The following is an 18413-nucleotide window of genomic DNA, read 5'->3' as shown; positions in this document are numbered from 1 at the left end:
GCAAGTGTATAGGTATTTACCAGGACCCTTCCAATAACAATAGCTCATCCATGCAAAGAATCCGCTTCAAAGAAAGGAAGCCAAAAGAAGAAGAATTGGAAAAATAAAACAAGTTATCGAAACCGTTACACCTCTTCACAATAAAACAAAAAGACTATCAAGTGATAATCTACTCTTCGTGTTGCTCCTCATCGGCATAAGCCTCCTCCTCACCATCAGAGACACCAGCCTCCTGGTATTGCTGGTACTCAGAAACGAGATCGTTCATGTTGGACTCAGCCTCAGTGAACTCCATCTCGTCCATACCCTCACCAGTATACCAATGCAAGAAAGCCTTACGACGGAACATGGCAGTGAATTGGTCACCAACTGTAAATAGGGTTAATCGTTAGCAAGAAAATCCGGCATACGGACATAGGTACTTTAGTGTCGGATATACATACCTCTCTTGAAGAGCTCCTGGATGGAGGTCGAGTTACCGACGAAGGTGGCGGACATCTTCAAACCACGTGGTGGGATGGAGCAGAGAGCGGTCTGGACGTTGTTTGGAATCCATTCAACGAAGTAAGCAGAGTTCTTCTGCTGGACATTCAACATCTGATCCTCAACTTCCTTCATGGAGACCTTTCCACGGAAGAAAGCGGCACAGGTGAGGTATCGTCCGTTACGGAAGTCAGAAGCAGCCATCATGTTCTTAGAGTCGAACATTTGCTGGGTGAGCTCTGGAACGGTAACGGCACGGAAGCTGTGTGCACCACGGGAGGTGAGAGGAGCGAATCCGACCATGAAGAAGTGGAGACGTGGGAAAGGAACCATGTTGACGGCAAGCTTTCTCAAGTCAGAGTTCAATTGACCTGGGAAACGCAAGCAGGTGGTAACACCAGACATGACAGCGGAGACCAAGTGGTTGAGGTCACCGTAGGATGGGGAGGAGAGCTTGAGGGTACGCATGCAGATATCATACAAAGCCTCGTTATCGATACAGAAGGTCTCGTCGGAGTTTTCGACCAACTGGTGGACGGAGAGAGTGGCGTTGTAGGGCTCAACGACGGTGTCGGAGACCTTTGGAGATGGGACGACTGAGAAAGTGGCCATCATACGATCTGGGAACTCTTCACGGATCTTGGAGATCAAAAGGGTACCCATACCGGCACCGGTACCACCACCGAGGGAGTGGGTAATCTGGAAACCTTGAAGGCAGTCACAGCCTTCGGCCTCACGACGGACGACATCAAGAACTTGGTCGACGAGTTCGGCACCCTCGGTATAATGACCCTTCGCCCAGTTGTTACCAGCACCAGACTGACCAAAAACGAAGTTGTCTGGACGGAAAAGCTGGCCGAAAGGACCGGAGCGGACAGCGTCCATGGTACCGGGCTCAAGATCGATGAGAACGGCACGTGGGACATACTTGTTACTCGAAGCCTGTTGTAAATTCTGTTAGGTTTGGGTGTTTTTAACAAAAACGCAGCGCAAAAAGACAAGCCTAACCTCGTTGAAGTAGACCTAGACGCGATTATGTTAGTTTTTGAATCTAAATAATACATATATATTGAGAGTAGCAGACGTACATTCATCCTCTCGAGTTGGAGGTCAGAGGTGCCATTGTAAACACCGGAGCCGTCGAGACCATGCTCAGCTGTGAGACACGAATATTAGTTAAATCTGTCCGAGACGATAGTCGCGGGAGGACGTTTTTAAGCTCGAAACATACCGGAGATGGTTTGCCTATGTCGAGTCTGTTAGCTACCATGAACACACGATGGACAAGAGATCAGGATTGTGAGACAACATACCAGAAAGCAGCACCAATTTGGTTACCCTGCAAGACGGTTAGTATATATAAATATATGGATCCTGAAACAAGCGAGAAAGAAGCCGATAGAGCAGCAGCAGCAACAGCTACCAAGGAGACATACGCATTGACCGGTTTGGAGATGGACCTGGAGGTAGAATTAGATGTTAGCTGAACGTGTCTGGGTAAGATAGAGAGCTACGCGGTCTGGTATTGAGCTTCGATAGAGCTATCACGCCACCAAACCCGATAGACACGAATCAAGGGAGCGACAAAAACGAGCAAAAGGACTTACGATTTCACGCATTTTGAAGGTAAGGTAAGAAGAAAGGTAGTTTGAATAAGAACTTTAGCGAGTAAATGGAGCTTATTATGAAGCTGTAATGTGAGGATGGTGATGATGGGGGTTAGGTTGAGGGATGAGATGGGGAGAGAAGAAGGAACAGAAGTTAAATAAGGAGAGTCTCTGATAGTCAGTCGGTGCCAGTCAAATTTGCTGGGCGGCCAACGCTCTCTGTTTTCCACTCTCTGCTCGGTAAGGAGCAGCAGCCGAGTGGGGAAATTCGGACGCCAACAAGCAAAGCACTCTTATTTGTTGATTTCGCTCGTATCAACAAACTAGTCCTTCTTGGGAGGCTAAATTTTCTCTGGACAACTGTGGACTAGTAATTACAAGGAATTGGCCAGGGACCTGTATTTGTCTTGCGCGTGAACTGGCAGCTGTTGGCCAGGGTCGTCTGCACTGCGCTGCGTGCATATCTGCAGTGCGCCTTTGGGGCGTGGAATCGAACGCCCGTACATACATATACATGCATACCATACCTCCAAGCTTGCTGACATATCGGTACCTACTTTTTTTTTGTTTCAACTGAACTTTCGAGCTGATAGTAAGGGGTGGGTTATATATTTAAGAAGGTAGGTACTCAAGTAAGTAAATCGAAGTACTATTTAGTGGTTAAGAAAGAATAGACCTGAAATATTCTATACCCTGTATAGTACATATGTGCATACACACACAGATGACGCCAAATACAATCCAAGTTAAGCTAAACCTCCCATATCTTCAAGCTTCACCCTCTATTACAGTACATAAGTAAGTAAGTCAATAAACAGGCAAGTAAGTAAGTGCATACATATACTCTATAGCCTGCATCCTCAATATTAATATGAAACAAGTGAGAAGCCAGTGCAAACCAATCCCATAAGACATCAACCTCAATTCAAAAAAACGCTTACCGGTATACCCTAGTTTCTCCGACTTGTCCGGGCTGTCTTCTTGCCCTTTGGATCTTCCTCCTCTTCCTCCTCTGCCCCCTTCACTAGATCTCCCTCCTTCAGGCCCCAGTACTCCAAGTCCACATAATCCTCCCCGTCGCTTAGATCTGGTGCCCCATCTGCACGGCACCAGTTCCAAACATCCTTACGCTGTCGGTCAGCTTTCAACAGCATGGCACGAACCCTTTCCAGCCCTCTGATGAATTCTTCTTCCTTTTGTACAGCCAACAGCAGCAGTTGCCGGGTCTCTTCAGCTTCCTGTGGTGGGAGACCAAAATTTCTAGCATCTTCATCGCGTGCCGGCGGGTAGAACCAGGGAGAAGTACAATTTATGATCTCGTACGGATCCACACCGGCTGGGAGACCTGCAGGTGCAGAGGTAGTACCATCAATTATTTGCATGACGTTCGGGTCGTCGTTGGTTACCGCTGCCGGTGGGTTCTGAGGCAGTCTGTTCTGTGCTGTCGATGATGATTCACCTGCGGCCTCTGCGAACCCATCTGGCGGGGATGGATGCTCAACCTTTGGTATCGGCGACTTTGCTGGTACTTCATTTGTAGGCAGCTTTTCGGCACCCTCATCCGGTCTTGCACTATCCAACATTTCGATATCCCCGTCAGGTATCGTCGATTGGGTCTCTTTCGGCTGGCTCTCCAGTTCACTGGCGACAGCCTTTGCCCTTTCCCGTTCCTGAATCATAGCCTGTGCCTCTTGGATAAACTTCGGCGCCACTACCGACTCCATCTTATCGCCCGAAACCCACGGATCATCCCCCAATAAGTGGGTTAATAGTCGTTTTATCGTGACAAGATGTTTATGTTCGGCGCATATTATATCCAAGACTTGGTCGCATAGGTCGGTTAGGTGCCGGGATTTATATGGTATTGATAAGGCAGGGTGGTTCGGTATGTCCTTCGGCTCGACGGCAGGCGCAAGGAGAGCTAGAGGACAGTCATTTTTAGTCGGCGTCTTTGGGAAGAGATGGGCTACCAAGGGGGAAAAAGGGCAGTCGTACTCTCAAGATGAATATTGGCATAAGGGTCCAGATCAACAGGGCCCTCTTCTTCGATATTAGCATTGGCCTTCTGTTTTCTCTTTCTTCCCGACCCCGGTGCCCGCTGTTCTTCAGGTTCGTCCCGCTTTCCAGTGTTTCGATAAAGAATCATTCGTTGCCGGCCATTGTACTCGATCACCTAGTACTCCCAATTAGACCGGCCCCATCGAAGAGTTTTCCTTGTACATAATAGTATTTCTTTACCTCCGGCGTGAGTTTCTTCCCCGTCGGTTCGTCGAGACTCCCGGCATGGACTTGTCGCGCCTTCCTCTTGAGTTTGTTCCCTCTGTTTGTACCGTATGCGACTTCTGTTTCGTCCGAGTCCGATGCTGTAACAAGACTGTCAGTGGAATCCTCAGGGCGTATATTAGAATATAATAGAATGGTATCGTACAGTCATCGTGTCTCCTGACGGCAGCCTTACAGTCTCTGCGAGCGAAAAAGATTATGTCAGTTGGAGAAGTTCGAGACTGGGAGGTAGTTGGACAACCCACGCGATAATCTGAAGAAGTGTAGCCTTTTCGGCGGCAGTTTGCGACATCGTAGAATTCGATAAATACGGAACAGAACAGAAGTATAAAACTTATGGCCCAGATAACAATGTTGATAAGTATCTGAATACCTACGTACCAAAGTTTGAGGTCCAGCTGCCGAGGAGAAAACGAGGTGGGTTGTAGGAATGGCGATGCAACTTGATCAAGGTGAAGGTGAAAGAGGCTCTCGCAGCCGGTCAATAATAATTTTGGGGACGAATCGGCCTTTTTTTTAGCTCCGACCCACCAAACCATTAAACATTCTTCTACCACATCCAACCACCACCACAGCCGCCAATTGATCACCTATCGTCATCTCTCTCGACAAAACGTCTTGCACAAAGTCAGTACTGGCGAACGAGGTACTAAGTCACTCTAACCTACTCAAAGGATTATACATAATCGAAACTTGAGACCTGGGAGTAAGTTACATACCCGTCCATTCCTTGCTTCGGTTGGATGCTTGGTACTTGAGTACTTCCCTACTCGAGCTTGAGCAAGTATGGTTAAAGCAGTTGTCCGAGGAATATATACGCTAACGTGTCTTGTATTATACGATAAGAACCTCGTAGGAACACGCCAATGCCTGTCTAATTATAGCCCGTAGACGAAGAAGACCTTCTCCTCTTCCTCCTCTTCTTCAATACAATTCACCGCGACAAGTCGAAATCATGGAAGCATACCCGCCTGAATACTTTACCACCCCGCTACCCCTACTGGTGGTAGCCGGTCTGGGTAATACTGAGTCGCATACTGCCTTGCCGCCATACCCGCTACTCGAGAATGCTACACTCATCAGCTGCGATGAACCCTTGGTAAACTCCAAAGTCGGCGAGGATCTGCTTCAGTATTTCCTCAAGAGCAGTGCAGATTCGGGATGGAAAGGAACTATCAAACGAGGAGGAAGGCCGCCAAATTCGTCCGCGTTTAGGGTCGCTGCTGTCGGAAGGGTAGTCTTTCCTTCCTCAAACACCACTATTATATCACCACTATCCTCATATACCACCAAAATAGCTACCTGAAGAATCACGAATGATGTTTGTAAACCATTATGCTTTCAAATCACATTCGGATATTCAGCAATGTTGGATGGAGTGCAGACGAAATTGCTGACATATTATAATCGGGACCTTTTCTCTGATCAACAGAACTTTGCATTGCCGCCCCGAAAAGCGAATCCTCCCTTCTCAGAGTCTGGTGCTACTTCACCATTAGAGGTCATGTCTCCAAAGACGCCTACAAGTGCTGGTTTTCCAAAACGGCCTCTGCATTCGCCTATATCACCACTGACTCCAGACTCACCCCTCTATCCGGACGGCGTTTTCAGCCATATATGGCTTCGGAAGCACCTCTACTTACAACCTTGCGCCTTTGTCTCCTTCCATGAATTCGCTGTTGTACCAGCGGCCCAAGAAGAAGCCGCCGACAGAGCCCTTGCAACTTCCATCAATGAAATGAAAAGGGCCTTCCTCGCTGATCCACGAAAGATCAAATTTGCCGTTGTCCTAATCGCCCAGAAAACCCTCCTCGAAGCTCCATCTATCGAGAACAGATTCGCAATGATCCGGAGGCTGACAAGTTTGGATACCAAGAACTCCCTGTTCTTCTTACCTGCAAAAGCCTCGAGTGTCGAGCTTCAGCAATTAGCAAAAAGTGTAGAATTATCTTTAACACCGACAGCCATAGAGTTTTACCGGGAGCTATCGAAACACGCGCGTAGGAAGCGCAGTCGTTCTTCAGCTCCGGTAGCAACTGTACCGCCTAGCTCAATGTCGCAGACCTTAAGCAATACAGGATGGACCGTACGGTATGAGATGAAGCTTGCACTCTTTGCGGAATTCCGAGCAGAGATGGATGCCGCAATTCGTCATTACGAAACGGCATACGAAGCCTTGCTAGAAGTATTCGAGACTACAAACAATTGGAGCCCCCGTTGGAACGATATACGGCTACTTGCAGATGTTATGGCAGCTCGGACGATAAGGTGCTACATATACTTCGAAAATGGAACATTAGCAGCAAGGAAATGGGAAACGCATCGACGGCGCATGGCAGATATACTCGACCGCAAGGGTGCTGGGACGAGCACGTATGGCTGGGCAGCATGGGAAGCGCGGTGGGCAGTCATCATGGCAACAATAGTTCACGGATCGAAGATATTCACACCTGACCCCAAAGCCAACGATATCCCGCACTTTTACGCACCAATAGACAAATCTATCAAGGTGGATGAGAGAGTTTCCGCGATAGAGCATCTCCATCACGCAGGTTTTTACTGGATGATGGCTGTATCTTTCTCTAAGCTGCACAACCGGAGAGTCGACAGATTACCCGAGTCAGATTCGCCCGTCGACCTGTATCTTGTAAAAGCTCCAGAAGAAGAGCAGCAAGTGGATCTGTTATCGGCAACTATCAGATACCTGAACGCAGGTGCCGCCACATTTGTAGAAAAGGGTCAGTCACGGCTAAGAGCAAGAGTGTTATTCGAGCTTGCGCAACTCGAGATGTCTAGGGAGAACTGGCAGGTGGCCCTCGATAGCTTGAAAATTGGCCTCAGATCATGGAGGGCGGACCGCTGGACCCCAGAGATTCTCAAGGAAGCTTTGACTTTGGCGCGAGGCTGTGCACTGAAGATATCAGATGCGGCTTCGGCTTTGACGACAAGTTTAGAGTTGCACAGCAAAGTCCTTCCAGAGGGTACGCAAGTACCCGAACTAAGCAGCTGCCTAACCGATATTGAAGGTGGTGTACAAGGAGAAACTACACTAGCAATACGTGCCCCGGATATTCTTCCAGTGATATCTGCTGAGTATGCATTTCTAGCTACCGAGGTATCAGTCGGGGAGTTGGCCATCTCGCAACTTGTCTTAAAATCACAGGCTCAATCAGGTTCCCCTCACCTAACTCTTCATGAAGTAAAGGTTGAGTACAAGGGAATGCTGAAGTCACTTGTTATTAGACACGAAACAGTAGAAGGCGCATCAGACTTCCAGGATATGAAATCGAAGCTAAAAGAAATCACCCCGAGCGATGGCAAAAAAGCATATGTCGAAGGTGTCGCAGATCTAGCTTTAAATCCCGGCCAGATCAAAGTATTTGAATTAAGTTCCCCCCTCCGAGAACACGGAGACGTAAGAGTTACTTCAATTACTCTGACCCTCCGCGGAGAAGGATATGACATTGATTTGATCATCGACATCGACGACTACAACCCCTTACTTCTCAAAACGAAGAAGGCGTATGTTTGGAAATACACGAACTCGGTATTGACTAAGGTACCATTGAAGACCTATAGATCCATGTACTTGAAAATCTTACCTCGACCTCCAAGACTTATGGTCAAGATCCTGCGTTTGGATGACCCTGTATACATCGGCGAGCCTATTAGGATCGCGCTAGGAGTGGTCAACGAGGAAGATGAAGAAGTAGATGCAAGAATGAAGATCCGGATACTGGGGTATCCTGATGAAAGTATGTCCATATTCGGCCATAGCAGATGACTCTAACATTCGCTAACCATATGACACCAATTAGTTCCACTTATTACCTGGGACCGAACGGAAACTTCAGACGCCATAGAAGACGACCCAGAAACGCCCTACCAACTAGGCAGGATAGCTCCATCTGAAGAAATCCGACGATCATTCACCATCCCCTCTGCTGTTTTAGAGGCTGAAGTCTCATTAGAAGTCATCTCACTCTATGTCCTAACATCTGATCCAGAAACACAAATCTCTAAAACCGTCAAGTTACCCCCATTCCACGTCCGACGTCCTTTCAGGACAAAATTTGATTTCTCGCCTAGTGTGCATTCAAAGAAATGGCCGAATATGTTCAGGCTATCAACCGAGGAAGCTAATCGTGAATCTCATGAGGATGTACCGAAGGGATTAACGCAAAGATGGGTGTTTAAGTGCCAGATATCTTTGATGGAGGCAGGGACTTTGGTCCTAGATGGGTTTGTATGCGATGTAGCGAACGTTCAGGGTGGGATTGTGTGCCAACTTTCGAGGGCAGATGAGGTAAATGAACAGGGTTATGGTACGTCGGTTCTTCTGAGTAGTCTATGAATATATATAATAGCGCTAACGGGTTTGTAGAACTCAAACCGGATTCGATTGTCGACATTATCTATATTCTAGAAGTCACAAAGCATGCTCTAGAAGATAGAAGATCCTCGGATGTAGATCTAGACCTAAAAGTTAAATGGCAGCGGCCAGGAGGCGAAATAGTAGTGACGCCCTTGGCGGTTCCAAGGCTTCTCATCCCCGGCAGCGAACCGAGGGTCCTCGCCGGTAAGTGGTCTCGTCATTCGTTTACAATCCGACCTCTTTTTTTTGAAAAAAAAATTACGGACTTCACTAACAATATCGAATAGAAGCATCGCCGTACATCCCAGACACCAACATCATAAACCTAACTTACACTCTCGAAAACCCCACTATGCATGTTCTAACATTCAACGTATCAATGGATCCTAGCGATACATTCCATTTCGAAGGACCTAAACAGCCCGGCGTGCAACTCATGCCGTTGACTAGACTGGTTATGGAATATAGAATTTATCCCAGGATAAAGCATGATTGGATCAGAGCTACGTTGAGGGTCGTGGATAAGTACTACAACAAAAACTTGAGAATTGCAGCTACGGACGGGGTCAAGGCGGCTGATAAGGGTGGGTTGTTGGTTTGGGTCCCTTAGAAGACCTTTTTTTATTTATTTAGCATGCCGATTGGGTGTGAATATGCATTTTGAGAAGGGGAATAATCATTTTGGAGTTTGCATATTCTAATTTCATCTCAGTAGCGTAATTACTTTTATTTCTTTGTGTGCGTATGAAGAAAAAGAGACGATGGCAAGCATCCAATGATAATGACAATGATATATTTCTAGACCGATTGGAACGATCAATTCTCTTAAGGATAAAATATAGCACTGCAAAACTATCTTTAGTTAATCCAATCCTATAGACCCACCCCAAAATTCCGAACATTTTAGGTAGTAGTACACCAAAACGTCGTCTAGTATCCTTATGAAAGACTCCCAAATAATGAAGGAAAGCACTCATGCACCAATCGCCAGCATAATGATATCAAAACCTCGCCCAAGCACAAACACAAGTACGGATACCCGTTACATTAATCAAGCACCCTGTTTTCTCAGCTCCATCAAGTAGCATAGGATCCACCTATCCTTTCTTCACTATCTCTCTCCCAGACTGTCCTTGTTGAAAGTACAACCGGCTTAAGCCTCATCTTCGTACTTTATTTTCGTATAGTCGAATGCTCCATCCGGATATTGTTTATTTGAATAACCCGCCGTCGATGAGGATGACGATCTAGTAAGTCCGTTGACATGGTCTTTATCCTGCTTTATCCCTTTACCCTGCGCAGGAACAGCCGACCCATCATGTCCTAAAATATCTTGGTTCTGAGCGTCGACAAGAGTTGAACCCTGAACATGGGATAACGGAGTAGCACTAGGATCAATATTAGATCCCATCGCCACATCTTCATCGTTTGGAACTTTAGAATCAGACCGTGATCGTTCGGAATCCCTTCCCTTACAGATACAGACACTAGGGCTAGTGGGCACGTGAAGCGACCCCAACATCTCGATATCAGGATTTTTGATTTTGACCATCCCAAATGTGAACGTTGGTTCTTTAACGTAAACCCTGTCGTCGGTGATCCATTCCACCCTAACATCCCTTTCTGATTGTTTAATATGTCGCATCTCAGCAGATGCTATTGCCATGATCGATGGTGGAATGTCCTTTAGACTACATTTTATCCCGGCGGTATCGGATTGATCGCTCAGGGGGTCATTCATGTATAGGAAGCCTCCACAGACGAGGGGAACTCCGTCGGGGACTGAGGCTTGTGAGTTTATGCTAAAGGTTTTGTAGGCGAGGATTTGGATGTTGGGAGGGCGGAAGATTTGGGACATGCTTTTTCTTCTTCTTCTTCTTATTTTCTTCTTTGTTTATATGAGTTATGATAAGCAGGAGGGTAAGTACTGATTAAATGGGCGAAGAGTCCTCCTTGAAGCTGGTATGAGTGGTTATGTATGAGTTTAAATCTCAGATCGAGGCTATAGCTTATGGTGGGGGAGAAGCCTCCGGGAGGTGACGCTTTAGAGACCTTAAACGATTGGGATGTAAGCAGTTAAGAGGTATTCTGGCAAAATAGATTAAGTACTAAAGAGTGGGTGTCGAAACGATGAGGGATGGTTGAAGTAGTGGAGATGTTGAAGAGTCTTAGAACCAGAGAGAAGGTTTTGGATGTTTTATACATTACAACTGATCTCGTGCTCACTGACCTGGTTACTGAGGGATGCATGGGGATAGTGAAATAGAGCTACATACACACCCATATATATATACTTACTATAAATCCATATCTTGTACTCACGCAAAACTTACGACTATCTTCAATTCTGTACGGCGCTAAAGTGTGGTTTGCGCCTTCCTGTAGCCCGAACTCAATTGTGGACGATAGATCTGGTGCAGTTGTAAACGCATGTAAGTACGTTCAGTTTGGGGTTTTAACCAGCCACCGTCATTGGCTTGAGTCTAGCTGCGGACTTACATTTATGTAGTACGTTATAATCAACATTTTTATCTTGTCAATTCCGTAAACCAAATACTACTGTTTATGGATATATGGATGTCATTGCACATTCGATGCCTCATAAATTTGACCTGAACGGCAGCCGCCTGACAGCTTTAATACCGAGCGTGAGCAAGCCCGAGAAGCCGAAACAACGGAGTATCTCCAGGCAAGACTCTAAAAAAAAACCACTTGTTACTGTTGAACAATGGGTTTTGAGGTGTAGAATTTGGTTTACGAATATGCAATGTCAACCAGTTTGGTTGTATTAGTTGGTTGTGTGTTGGTTCTGTTGCATTTGGACCCCTCACAAATTGGGAAACTTCATAGAACAACAGCTCCAGCTCTCACGAGTCAACATCTTCATTCATTTCAAAGCACAAGGAACCATCCAAGATGTCGATATCAAACCAGGCTTTGCAGAAGGCAGGTACCTCCAAATAAGCCCGAATGGAAACCAGTTTACTGACGAGTACCTGCAGGTCCTACAAGAGATCGAGACCCAGGCCATCCTGTCCCAGCAGCAGCTGACGGTGGTCAAGTCCCAAATCACATCAAAGCAGCGAGACACTCGCATGATACAGCTTACAGAGTCAGAACTGAGCTCACTGCCAGCTTCTACCAAAGTCTACGAAGGCGTCGGGAAAATGTTAGCCACCTGGAGGATCACCTGATACATCTATCTTGAGCTAACATGGGTCATAGGTTCATCCAAGAGGATACATCTAAAGTCAAGAAGCGTCTAGAGACGGAAAGAAACACCTTGGAAGAGGATATCAAAGGTCTAAAGAAGAGGCAAACCTATCTGGAGACAACTTACTCCAATGCATCGGACCATATGAACAAGATTTTGAACAGAAGCGGTTAGAACAGTCTCGTAGGTACTGAGCCTTCCGAATCACGAGACATCTTCATCTTGATATTGCGCGAATGCAATGCCATTTACTTTTCATCTTGATACCCGAATATATGACTACTGTTGTAGACCATTTATAATCGACGGCCCTTGTTTTTTTTTATCGTTTTCAACTGTTTATCCTGGATCCTATTTTTTTCCCCGAAAAAGACCCACCTTGTAAGCTTAAGCTCTAACATTTCACGTTTCGCTTTGCCGCGTCTACCCAACCTTCTTCCGACGACAACTCAACCCCACAAATCAACATGTCCGCAACATCACAAGCGAGAGCGATAGGTGACGAGAGAGTAAAATTCCCTCTGCATGATGCCGCTAGGGAAGGTAAAAGTAAGTTATCTTCAAAGCCGATTACCCGTAGAACGGACCCATAGCTAAGTTCTGGACCGTTAGCTCAACTTGTCGAATCCCTGCTCGCATCGCATCTCAAAGATGCGCTAAAAAAGGATGAGGATGAGCGTTTGCCTATACACTGGGCGGCTTCGGGCTCCCATGATGAGATAGTGGACCAACTACTACTCGTAAAGGGTTTAGATGTTGATGAGACGGATTCTTCGGGCTGGACCGTACTCCACATTGCTGCTAGTACCGGAAACGATACTCTTGTCGGAAAGCTCATCAAGAGAGATGCCGACGTGAATCAGAAAAGTAAAGTCATCACATCTACGAAATGAGCTCCGACTACTCTGTACTAACATGTCTTACCGTGTGTAGCGAATACCGGGCAGGTTGGTCCGACGCTTGATTCCTCGATACATTCATGCATGATCTAACATCAAGTTCCTAGACGGCGCTCCACTTCGCCACGTCCAAGAATCACCTAGAAACAGTGAAGCTCCTTCTTGCAAATGGAGCTTCAGCCCGTATCCGCGACAATCGTTCCCAGCTACCCCTCCACCGGGCCGCAGCTATTGGCTCCGTGCCCATCGCGAAACTCCTAATCCAGCATGGTTCCCCCTTAAATACTTCGGACACATCGAACCAAACGCCACTGCACCACGCCATGGCTGAAGGCCATGGGGACGTTGTGGTGGAGCTTCTAAGAGCTGGAGCAGAACAGGATAGGAAAGACGATGATGGCAAGCTCTGGTATGAAGTTCTTGGAGCATCGGAACGTGATAAGCAGGTTAGTAGCACCTTTCCTTTCCTTTTCCTTTTCCTTTTTTTTTTTTTTTCATTATTCGTCTCGGATTTCCCGGCGACAGGTTTTTCCATTTCCCAAGCCTCTTTCCGAAGACCGACCTCCCTTCCCCTCCCCCTCGACAATTAACCCCGTTTTATCCCGTGACATCGGAAGAATGGGAGCCTTGCCCCCCGGGATTCCCATTCCTGTCAAATTTCCACATTTTTGTGCTTAATGTGGCCTACGGCCATATCCCAGTGGTGGTCATTATGAGGCGTGTTTTAATACTCCGTAAACTTCTTGTGATGGGAACCGATCGTCAAGAAATTACGACGAGCAAGGGGGGTTCATAAATCGAAGACGAGACAAGACCAAAAGAAAAGAAAAAAAAAGGAAAAAGTTCGCAATTTAGGCCGAGGCCTATAACGTTTACTACGGTTGCAACGGGGGCGGCGAGACCGTTGAGGTTGGGGATTTTATGTTATTTTCTCGCATTCCACGATGTATCGATTACACAATTCTTGAGCAATCTGAAGCTAATGGGGAATGTCGCGTGGGTTTTAGGTGGTAGAATATGTCAGAAAAGCCTGCGAGGCAGAAGGAATCGAACTAAAAATTGAAGGCGAGGGACAAAATTAGGTGTATTTCCGGGTCCTAAGAAATGACGTCGGTTACAACTCTACCGTTTTGATTTGTATGCGAGAAGAAAGAAAAAAAAAGAATAGGATGGTTTTCCCTGACATTGCCGTTTCGGAGGGCTTGTTTCCGCTAGATGTAACGGGCCTCCCATTTTCATCTCATAAATTGCCATTTTCTGAATAGTGTTTTGGGGTTTGATTTATGCAGGGACGGTAATGCACCAGGTCGGTTCGGAGTCTCGACCGCAGGAGACAACTCGACAGTCCCGGCGACCGTTCCGGAGCTGAGGTTGTCGACCTTGCCGTTTAGATATCAATATAATCCTGATTGGAAATGCAACGCCCACAAAACGCGCAGACACGGGACCTAGTACACGGTAAAGAAAGGATCCCAAGTGCGCTCAGGCCCCTTTCGACAAGCCGAAAAGGATGCCTTATACATCATGCATCAATGCTACTGCAGGAAGCTCAACCGCGAAAGACGGAATCTAGCATAAGCGCCCGTCCGAGTTTCCCGAAGATAAGATTGAAGCAGGCGAGACAGCACTAATGACTGGCAACTATACCTTAATTTTGATACTTACCGAAAATCCGAAAAAAAAAACTTGCCCCAAAACACGGAATAACGATGCGAGCTCTATCATTAGCTAGAGTAGGTTTAGTCAGAGATTTGCAACAGGTTCAGGCGAATTTTTTTTTCCCTTTTCTCTTTCTATTTGGATCTCCGCTTACTTCGATGAAATCTCATTAGTCCCGGGGGCACGGTTGGGGAGCCGGCAACTAGTCTACTCTCGCACGGATGTCCACTGCGGCAAATCACGAAATGAAATCCAACAAGTTGAATTTAAATTCGAGACACTCGGTATCCTTTTTTTTCGGTTTCCATTTCAAGTTGAAAAATAAAATAAATGTCACCAAAAAAAGAGACATCTACAGCCATTTCATACTAGTGGCAAATAGTTCTAGGTTTAAAGGTGGATTGACTATGGGGCTTCTTTTCCTGGGGGGGATGTAGATGGTAAATTTGTAATGTGATAGTGATACAAACCCACGATTGTGGTGATCCATCCCCGTGTCGAGGAGAATTGCCATTGGAGGTTGAGATGCCAGACTAGTCTAGACATAGTAATCCGAAATAATAGGGGGTCACGAGATTATCTCGGTCATGGGCGAATCTCGAGGGGGACATCATCGACCCACATTGCATTAACATGGGGAAAGGATCAAAAAGAGCATTTTTATTTTATTTTTTCTTTCTTTCTCATGAAATGTTCCCCAAAAATGAGGGGCTTCGAGGGGCGGACCTGTTCCATTGGACGAGGGGCACTGAGAAGGCAAGAAGAAAATCCCAGAGCTTCGTATACCGTTAATTAACGGTTTTGGCTGATTATAATTATCGCACCTGGTCCGACAAGGGCAAGAAGGGGGCGAAGCTGCCTGTCCATGGTCCTGGGAGAACTGAGAGGTTCCAGCAGGAGGAATAAGCTCATCTCACGATCGAAGTTGGCGATTGGGTAAAGAAGTGGGACTGGTGTGACTTACCACGACGTTACTATAGGGTATAAGGCTTCCTCAAAAATGACTCGTTAAACTGGACCGGTGCAAGTCATCTTATTTCGCATGTGATGAGTATATTATCATATGGAACGGTAATATATTTCCTATTTGAAGGGAAGAAACCGAAGGTGAAGATTACCTGCTAGGAATACGCATGGTAGAATCTCGATCTTGATACGCTATTACAGAGACTTCAAAGACAGTTTCCCAAGATAAAACAGGGTTCATTCTATTATGTTTTTTTTAAACTATATCCACAGTAGCTATAGATAATTTTTTGTAAGAGAGGATTAAAATCTTCAGATGGGCTAGTAGGGCTCCAAGGCCTATACAGGAGAGCAGTGTAGTCACTGTCTCAGCAACATCCGGGTAAAGAGAAAACGAGTAAGGAAAAACTAAACTACAAAGCATATTTTGTTGTAATAAAAATCAAGAGCGGGGAAACAAGTGACAGTTGCCTGTCGGAAGCTGTAAAACACCAATCACCCCAAACCAGTAGCGAAAGATAATCAAAAATGCAAAGAAGAAAGCAACCACAGTTTGCGCCAGTTATCACTTGTAAAAACCAAATATAACAAAGGAAATAACGGAAGTCGGGATTTTTTTGAAACTCAGAGCAAAATGAAACGCTAAAAATGCTCGATAAGAAATGAGAAACAAAATGAAGGAGTAGTGTACGATACTTGAGTCTAGTGTTGTCGGCCGTCATGCATCCCATAGGCCAGCTGGGATTGATGAGACATATCATAGTTGACGTTGTCGGATTGGCCGTGAGAAGCCCAGTAAGGTTGTGGGTGACCGTTGATCCAGTGTTCAACATTTGGCTGGAAGTTGGAATGGCCGTCGAAGGCGGCAGTAGGAACAATAGGAGAGCTTTGCTCGAGCATCTTTGTAAAATTAGTATATTGTTGATCCGAGGACTCTTTTTTGAAAGACCCATTAACTGCTGCCAACCCCGCCGTCTCAGGGGTAGGGGGTGGCGAGGCAAGGTTTTGCTTAATGGGTGCATCCTCATTGGTAAAGCCGCCATCGCTCTCGAGGTCTGGAACATCTGGAGTGTGTTCTTTGGAGAGGTCCGAGGGCTTCCTATTGAGTTTGTGCTGAACTGTAGCATTACCAAAATCGGCATCCGAAGGTGGCGTTGGAAGTGGAGTTCCGTGTGCAGAATGAGGTCCATTGATTTTGCCATGGAAGATGCGCTGGGTCCGAGCGTTCGGTCCAAGGGAAGGTGGCATAGGTCGAAGGCGTCGAAGGGCAATTTCTTGCTGTAGAGATGGTCGCTCAGTGTATGACTGAGACCTTTCCATACCTTGAGCAGCTAGTTGCTTGTGGCCGTTCTCGAGAACTGGCGAAGAGGCTTCTGATGATGTATGCATTGGTCTGTGTGTTTGTTGCATCGAAATGTTTTCAACATTTGAAAGATCTGGGCAAGTAGCCACTCGAGAAAGTGCCGGTCGGTCGGTATTCTTGAGGACTAATCCACTAGGAACAGGTCGTGACTTGAGGCTCATGTTTATAGTCTTGGGCAGGGAGTTCATCTGCACGGCAGCTGCAAAGGCGGAGTAGTCGTCCTGAAAAACAGGTGGGACACCAGAAAGGGGTGCATTATGATATGGAGAGTTCATTGCCGACATGTTGTCGAATTCAAAAGGGTCTTCACGCTGTCCAGCCGGAGTTGGTGTATAGGAGACAGAGGAGTTGTAGGAGGAAGAGCCCCAGTCGGAGAAGTTAGACACTGGGTAGAAATTTGGGTCGTATGGATCAAGTGAATAGTTTTGTGGTGGGGGGCCATCATAGGAGGCGGCGCCAGCGTGATAAGCTTGAGGAACACCCTCTCCCTCATATGAAGAAGCATATGCACTGGCGATAGCAATAGATCTTGCGAGGGAGGCGGCGGCAGCTTCTTTAGAAGATGAGTAGAGTGGAGAGGTGCTTGTAGAGCTTGCAGGGTTAAATTCTGTTGTTAGTAGTGGGAGAGAAGACTGTGTAGATGTAGTAGAAGTTGGTGTTTCCAAATCAGATATAGAAGACTCCGATAATGCCATAGGGACACCACCGAGAGCGATCTTTGCCATGCGTTCCCGACCTGCGGTTTCTAAAATCTGTGCCATCTTGGCCTCTTGGATCTCCTTATGCTTCTTAGCCCTGTGCCTTCGGTTTTGGAACCAAATCTAAGAAGGGTGTTAGAAAAACACAATCAAATTAGATAACAGATGGATATACTCACATTAACTCGAGTGGGGGAAAGGTTAATAGCGTGAGCTAGATCCCTTTTAGTAGCTTGGTTTGGTTTGGGGCACTGTTGGTATAATCTTTCGAGAGCAAGAGTCTGTTCTCGGCTGCATTTAAAACGACGAGGCTCTTTAACGCTCTCCTCGCTGGGCCCAGAAACTGGAGGTGTGAATCGAGGAATAACTGGGAAATTGTTGCCAATGAATGTCTCGATGTGTGGGCCAGAGGTTGCAGCCGGATGTCTTGGGACATTTAAATGTTGGGGAGAAGGTCCTTGGGTTACGTGGACATCGGATCTGACGGGAACATTGGGGTTTTGGGAAGGCATCAAGCCTTTGTTATCATAAGGGAGGGCCTCCATGTCTTAGACTTGGAAGCACACAGTCGGTTCCTGGGATTGAAGATCACTTGTATAGTTTCTTCTTCAACAAGTAACTATGATGTCGTTTTGAATGCAAGGTACCCTTCTTAGCCAATGGAGCTTCTTGGAGGAAATTAGACCCCAAGCTGTCCTATATAAAGCGGCTTGGATTGGATAGTCTTGTGTCTTAGAGGGACGCTAAGGATAAACCTTTGACGGTATTCCTAATGCATCGAAACGTTGAACCGTGTTAGCGAGTCGAGTCGTCATTCCTTTCGCCCCCCCTTCCTCATTGCTTGGATGTAACAGGAATGAAATGTA

General features: G+C 46.4%; 8 protein-coding genes across 8 annotated transcripts; 4 read left to right on the top strand and 4 right to left on the bottom strand.

The window, feature by feature from the left end:
- Positions 1 to 169: 169 nt before the first annotated feature.
- Positions 170 to 2102, bottom strand: AOL_s00076g640 (uncharacterized protein; the record flags this gene model as incomplete). The annotated part of the gene is made up of 8 exons (XM_011123192.1): positions 170 to 369; positions 444 to 1437; positions 1492 to 1506; positions 1572 to 1639; positions 1715 to 1728; positions 1797 to 1822; positions 1920 to 1943; positions 2091 to 2102. 8 exons carry the CDS (start codon positions 2100 to 2102, stop codon positions 170 to 172), a joined length of 1353 nt encoding a protein of 450 aa, XP_011121494.1.
- A 938-nt stretch (positions 2103 to 3040) lies between these two features.
- AOL_s00076g639 (uncharacterized protein) lies at positions 3041 to 4665 on the bottom strand (the record flags this gene model as incomplete). The annotated part of the gene is made up of 5 exons (XM_011123191.1): positions 3041 to 4011; positions 4086 to 4263; positions 4329 to 4453; positions 4519 to 4553; positions 4619 to 4665. 5 exons carry the CDS (start codon positions 4663 to 4665, stop codon positions 3041 to 3043), a joined length of 1356 nt encoding a protein of 451 aa, XP_011121493.1.
- A 663-nt stretch (positions 4666 to 5328) lies between these two features.
- On the top strand, positions 5329 to 5679 carry AOL_s00076g638 (uncharacterized protein; the record flags this gene model as incomplete). The annotated part of the gene is made up of 1 exon (XM_011123190.1): positions 5329 to 5679. The coding sequence occupies one exon, from the start codon at positions 5329 to 5331 to the stop codon at positions 5677 to 5679; it is 351 nt and encodes a 116-aa protein (XP_011121492.1).
- Positions 5680 to 5739: 60 nt separating this feature from the next.
- AOL_s00076g637 (uncharacterized protein) lies at positions 5740 to 9358 on the top strand (the record flags this gene model as incomplete). The annotated part of the gene is made up of 4 exons (XM_011123189.1): positions 5740 to 8128; positions 8192 to 8698; positions 8758 to 8952; positions 9036 to 9358. 4 exons carry the CDS (start codon positions 5740 to 5742, stop codon positions 9356 to 9358), a joined length of 3414 nt encoding a protein of 1137 aa, XP_011121491.1.
- Positions 9359 to 9901: 543 nt separating this feature from the next.
- Positions 9902 to 10606, bottom strand: AOL_s00076g636 (uncharacterized protein; the record flags this gene model as incomplete). Its single annotated transcript, XM_011123188.1, has 1 exon — positions 9902 to 10606. The coding sequence occupies one exon, from the start codon at positions 10604 to 10606 to the stop codon at positions 9902 to 9904; it is 705 nt and encodes a 234-aa protein (XP_011121490.1).
- Positions 10607 to 11515: 909 nt separating this feature from the next.
- AOL_s00076g635 (uncharacterized protein) lies at positions 11516 to 12136 on the top strand (the record flags this gene model as incomplete). Its single annotated transcript, XM_011123187.1, has 3 exons — positions 11516 to 11525; positions 11599 to 11917; positions 11974 to 12136. 3 exons carry the CDS (start codon positions 11516 to 11518, stop codon positions 12134 to 12136), a joined length of 492 nt encoding a protein of 163 aa, XP_011121489.1.
- A 293-nt stretch (positions 12137 to 12429) lies between these two features.
- Positions 12430 to 13943, top strand: AOL_s00076g634 (uncharacterized protein; the record flags this gene model as incomplete). The annotated part of the gene is made up of 5 exons (XM_011123186.1): positions 12430 to 12511; positions 12575 to 12829; positions 12896 to 12909; positions 12969 to 13307; positions 13869 to 13943. 5 exons carry the CDS (start codon positions 12430 to 12432, stop codon positions 13941 to 13943), a joined length of 765 nt encoding a protein of 254 aa, XP_011121488.1.
- A 2245-nt stretch (positions 13944 to 16188) lies between these two features.
- Positions 16189 to 18092, bottom strand: AOL_s00076g633 (uncharacterized protein; the record flags this gene model as incomplete). The annotated part of the gene is made up of 2 exons (XM_011123185.1): positions 16189 to 17670; positions 17727 to 18092. 2 exons carry the CDS (start codon positions 18090 to 18092, stop codon positions 16189 to 16191), a joined length of 1848 nt encoding a protein of 615 aa, XP_011121487.1.
- Between the last annotated feature and the right edge of the window lie 321 nt (positions 18093 to 18413).

This window comes from Orbilia oligospora (genome assembly GCF_000225545.1).
Source record: "Orbilia oligospora ATCC 24927 unplaced genomic scaffold scaffold00076, whole genome shotgun sequence".
NCBI classification, from domain to species: Eukaryota; Fungi; Ascomycota; class Orbiliomycetes; order Orbiliales; family Orbiliaceae; genus Orbilia; species Orbilia oligospora.
This window is presented reverse-complemented; position numbering and strand designations above follow the sequence as displayed.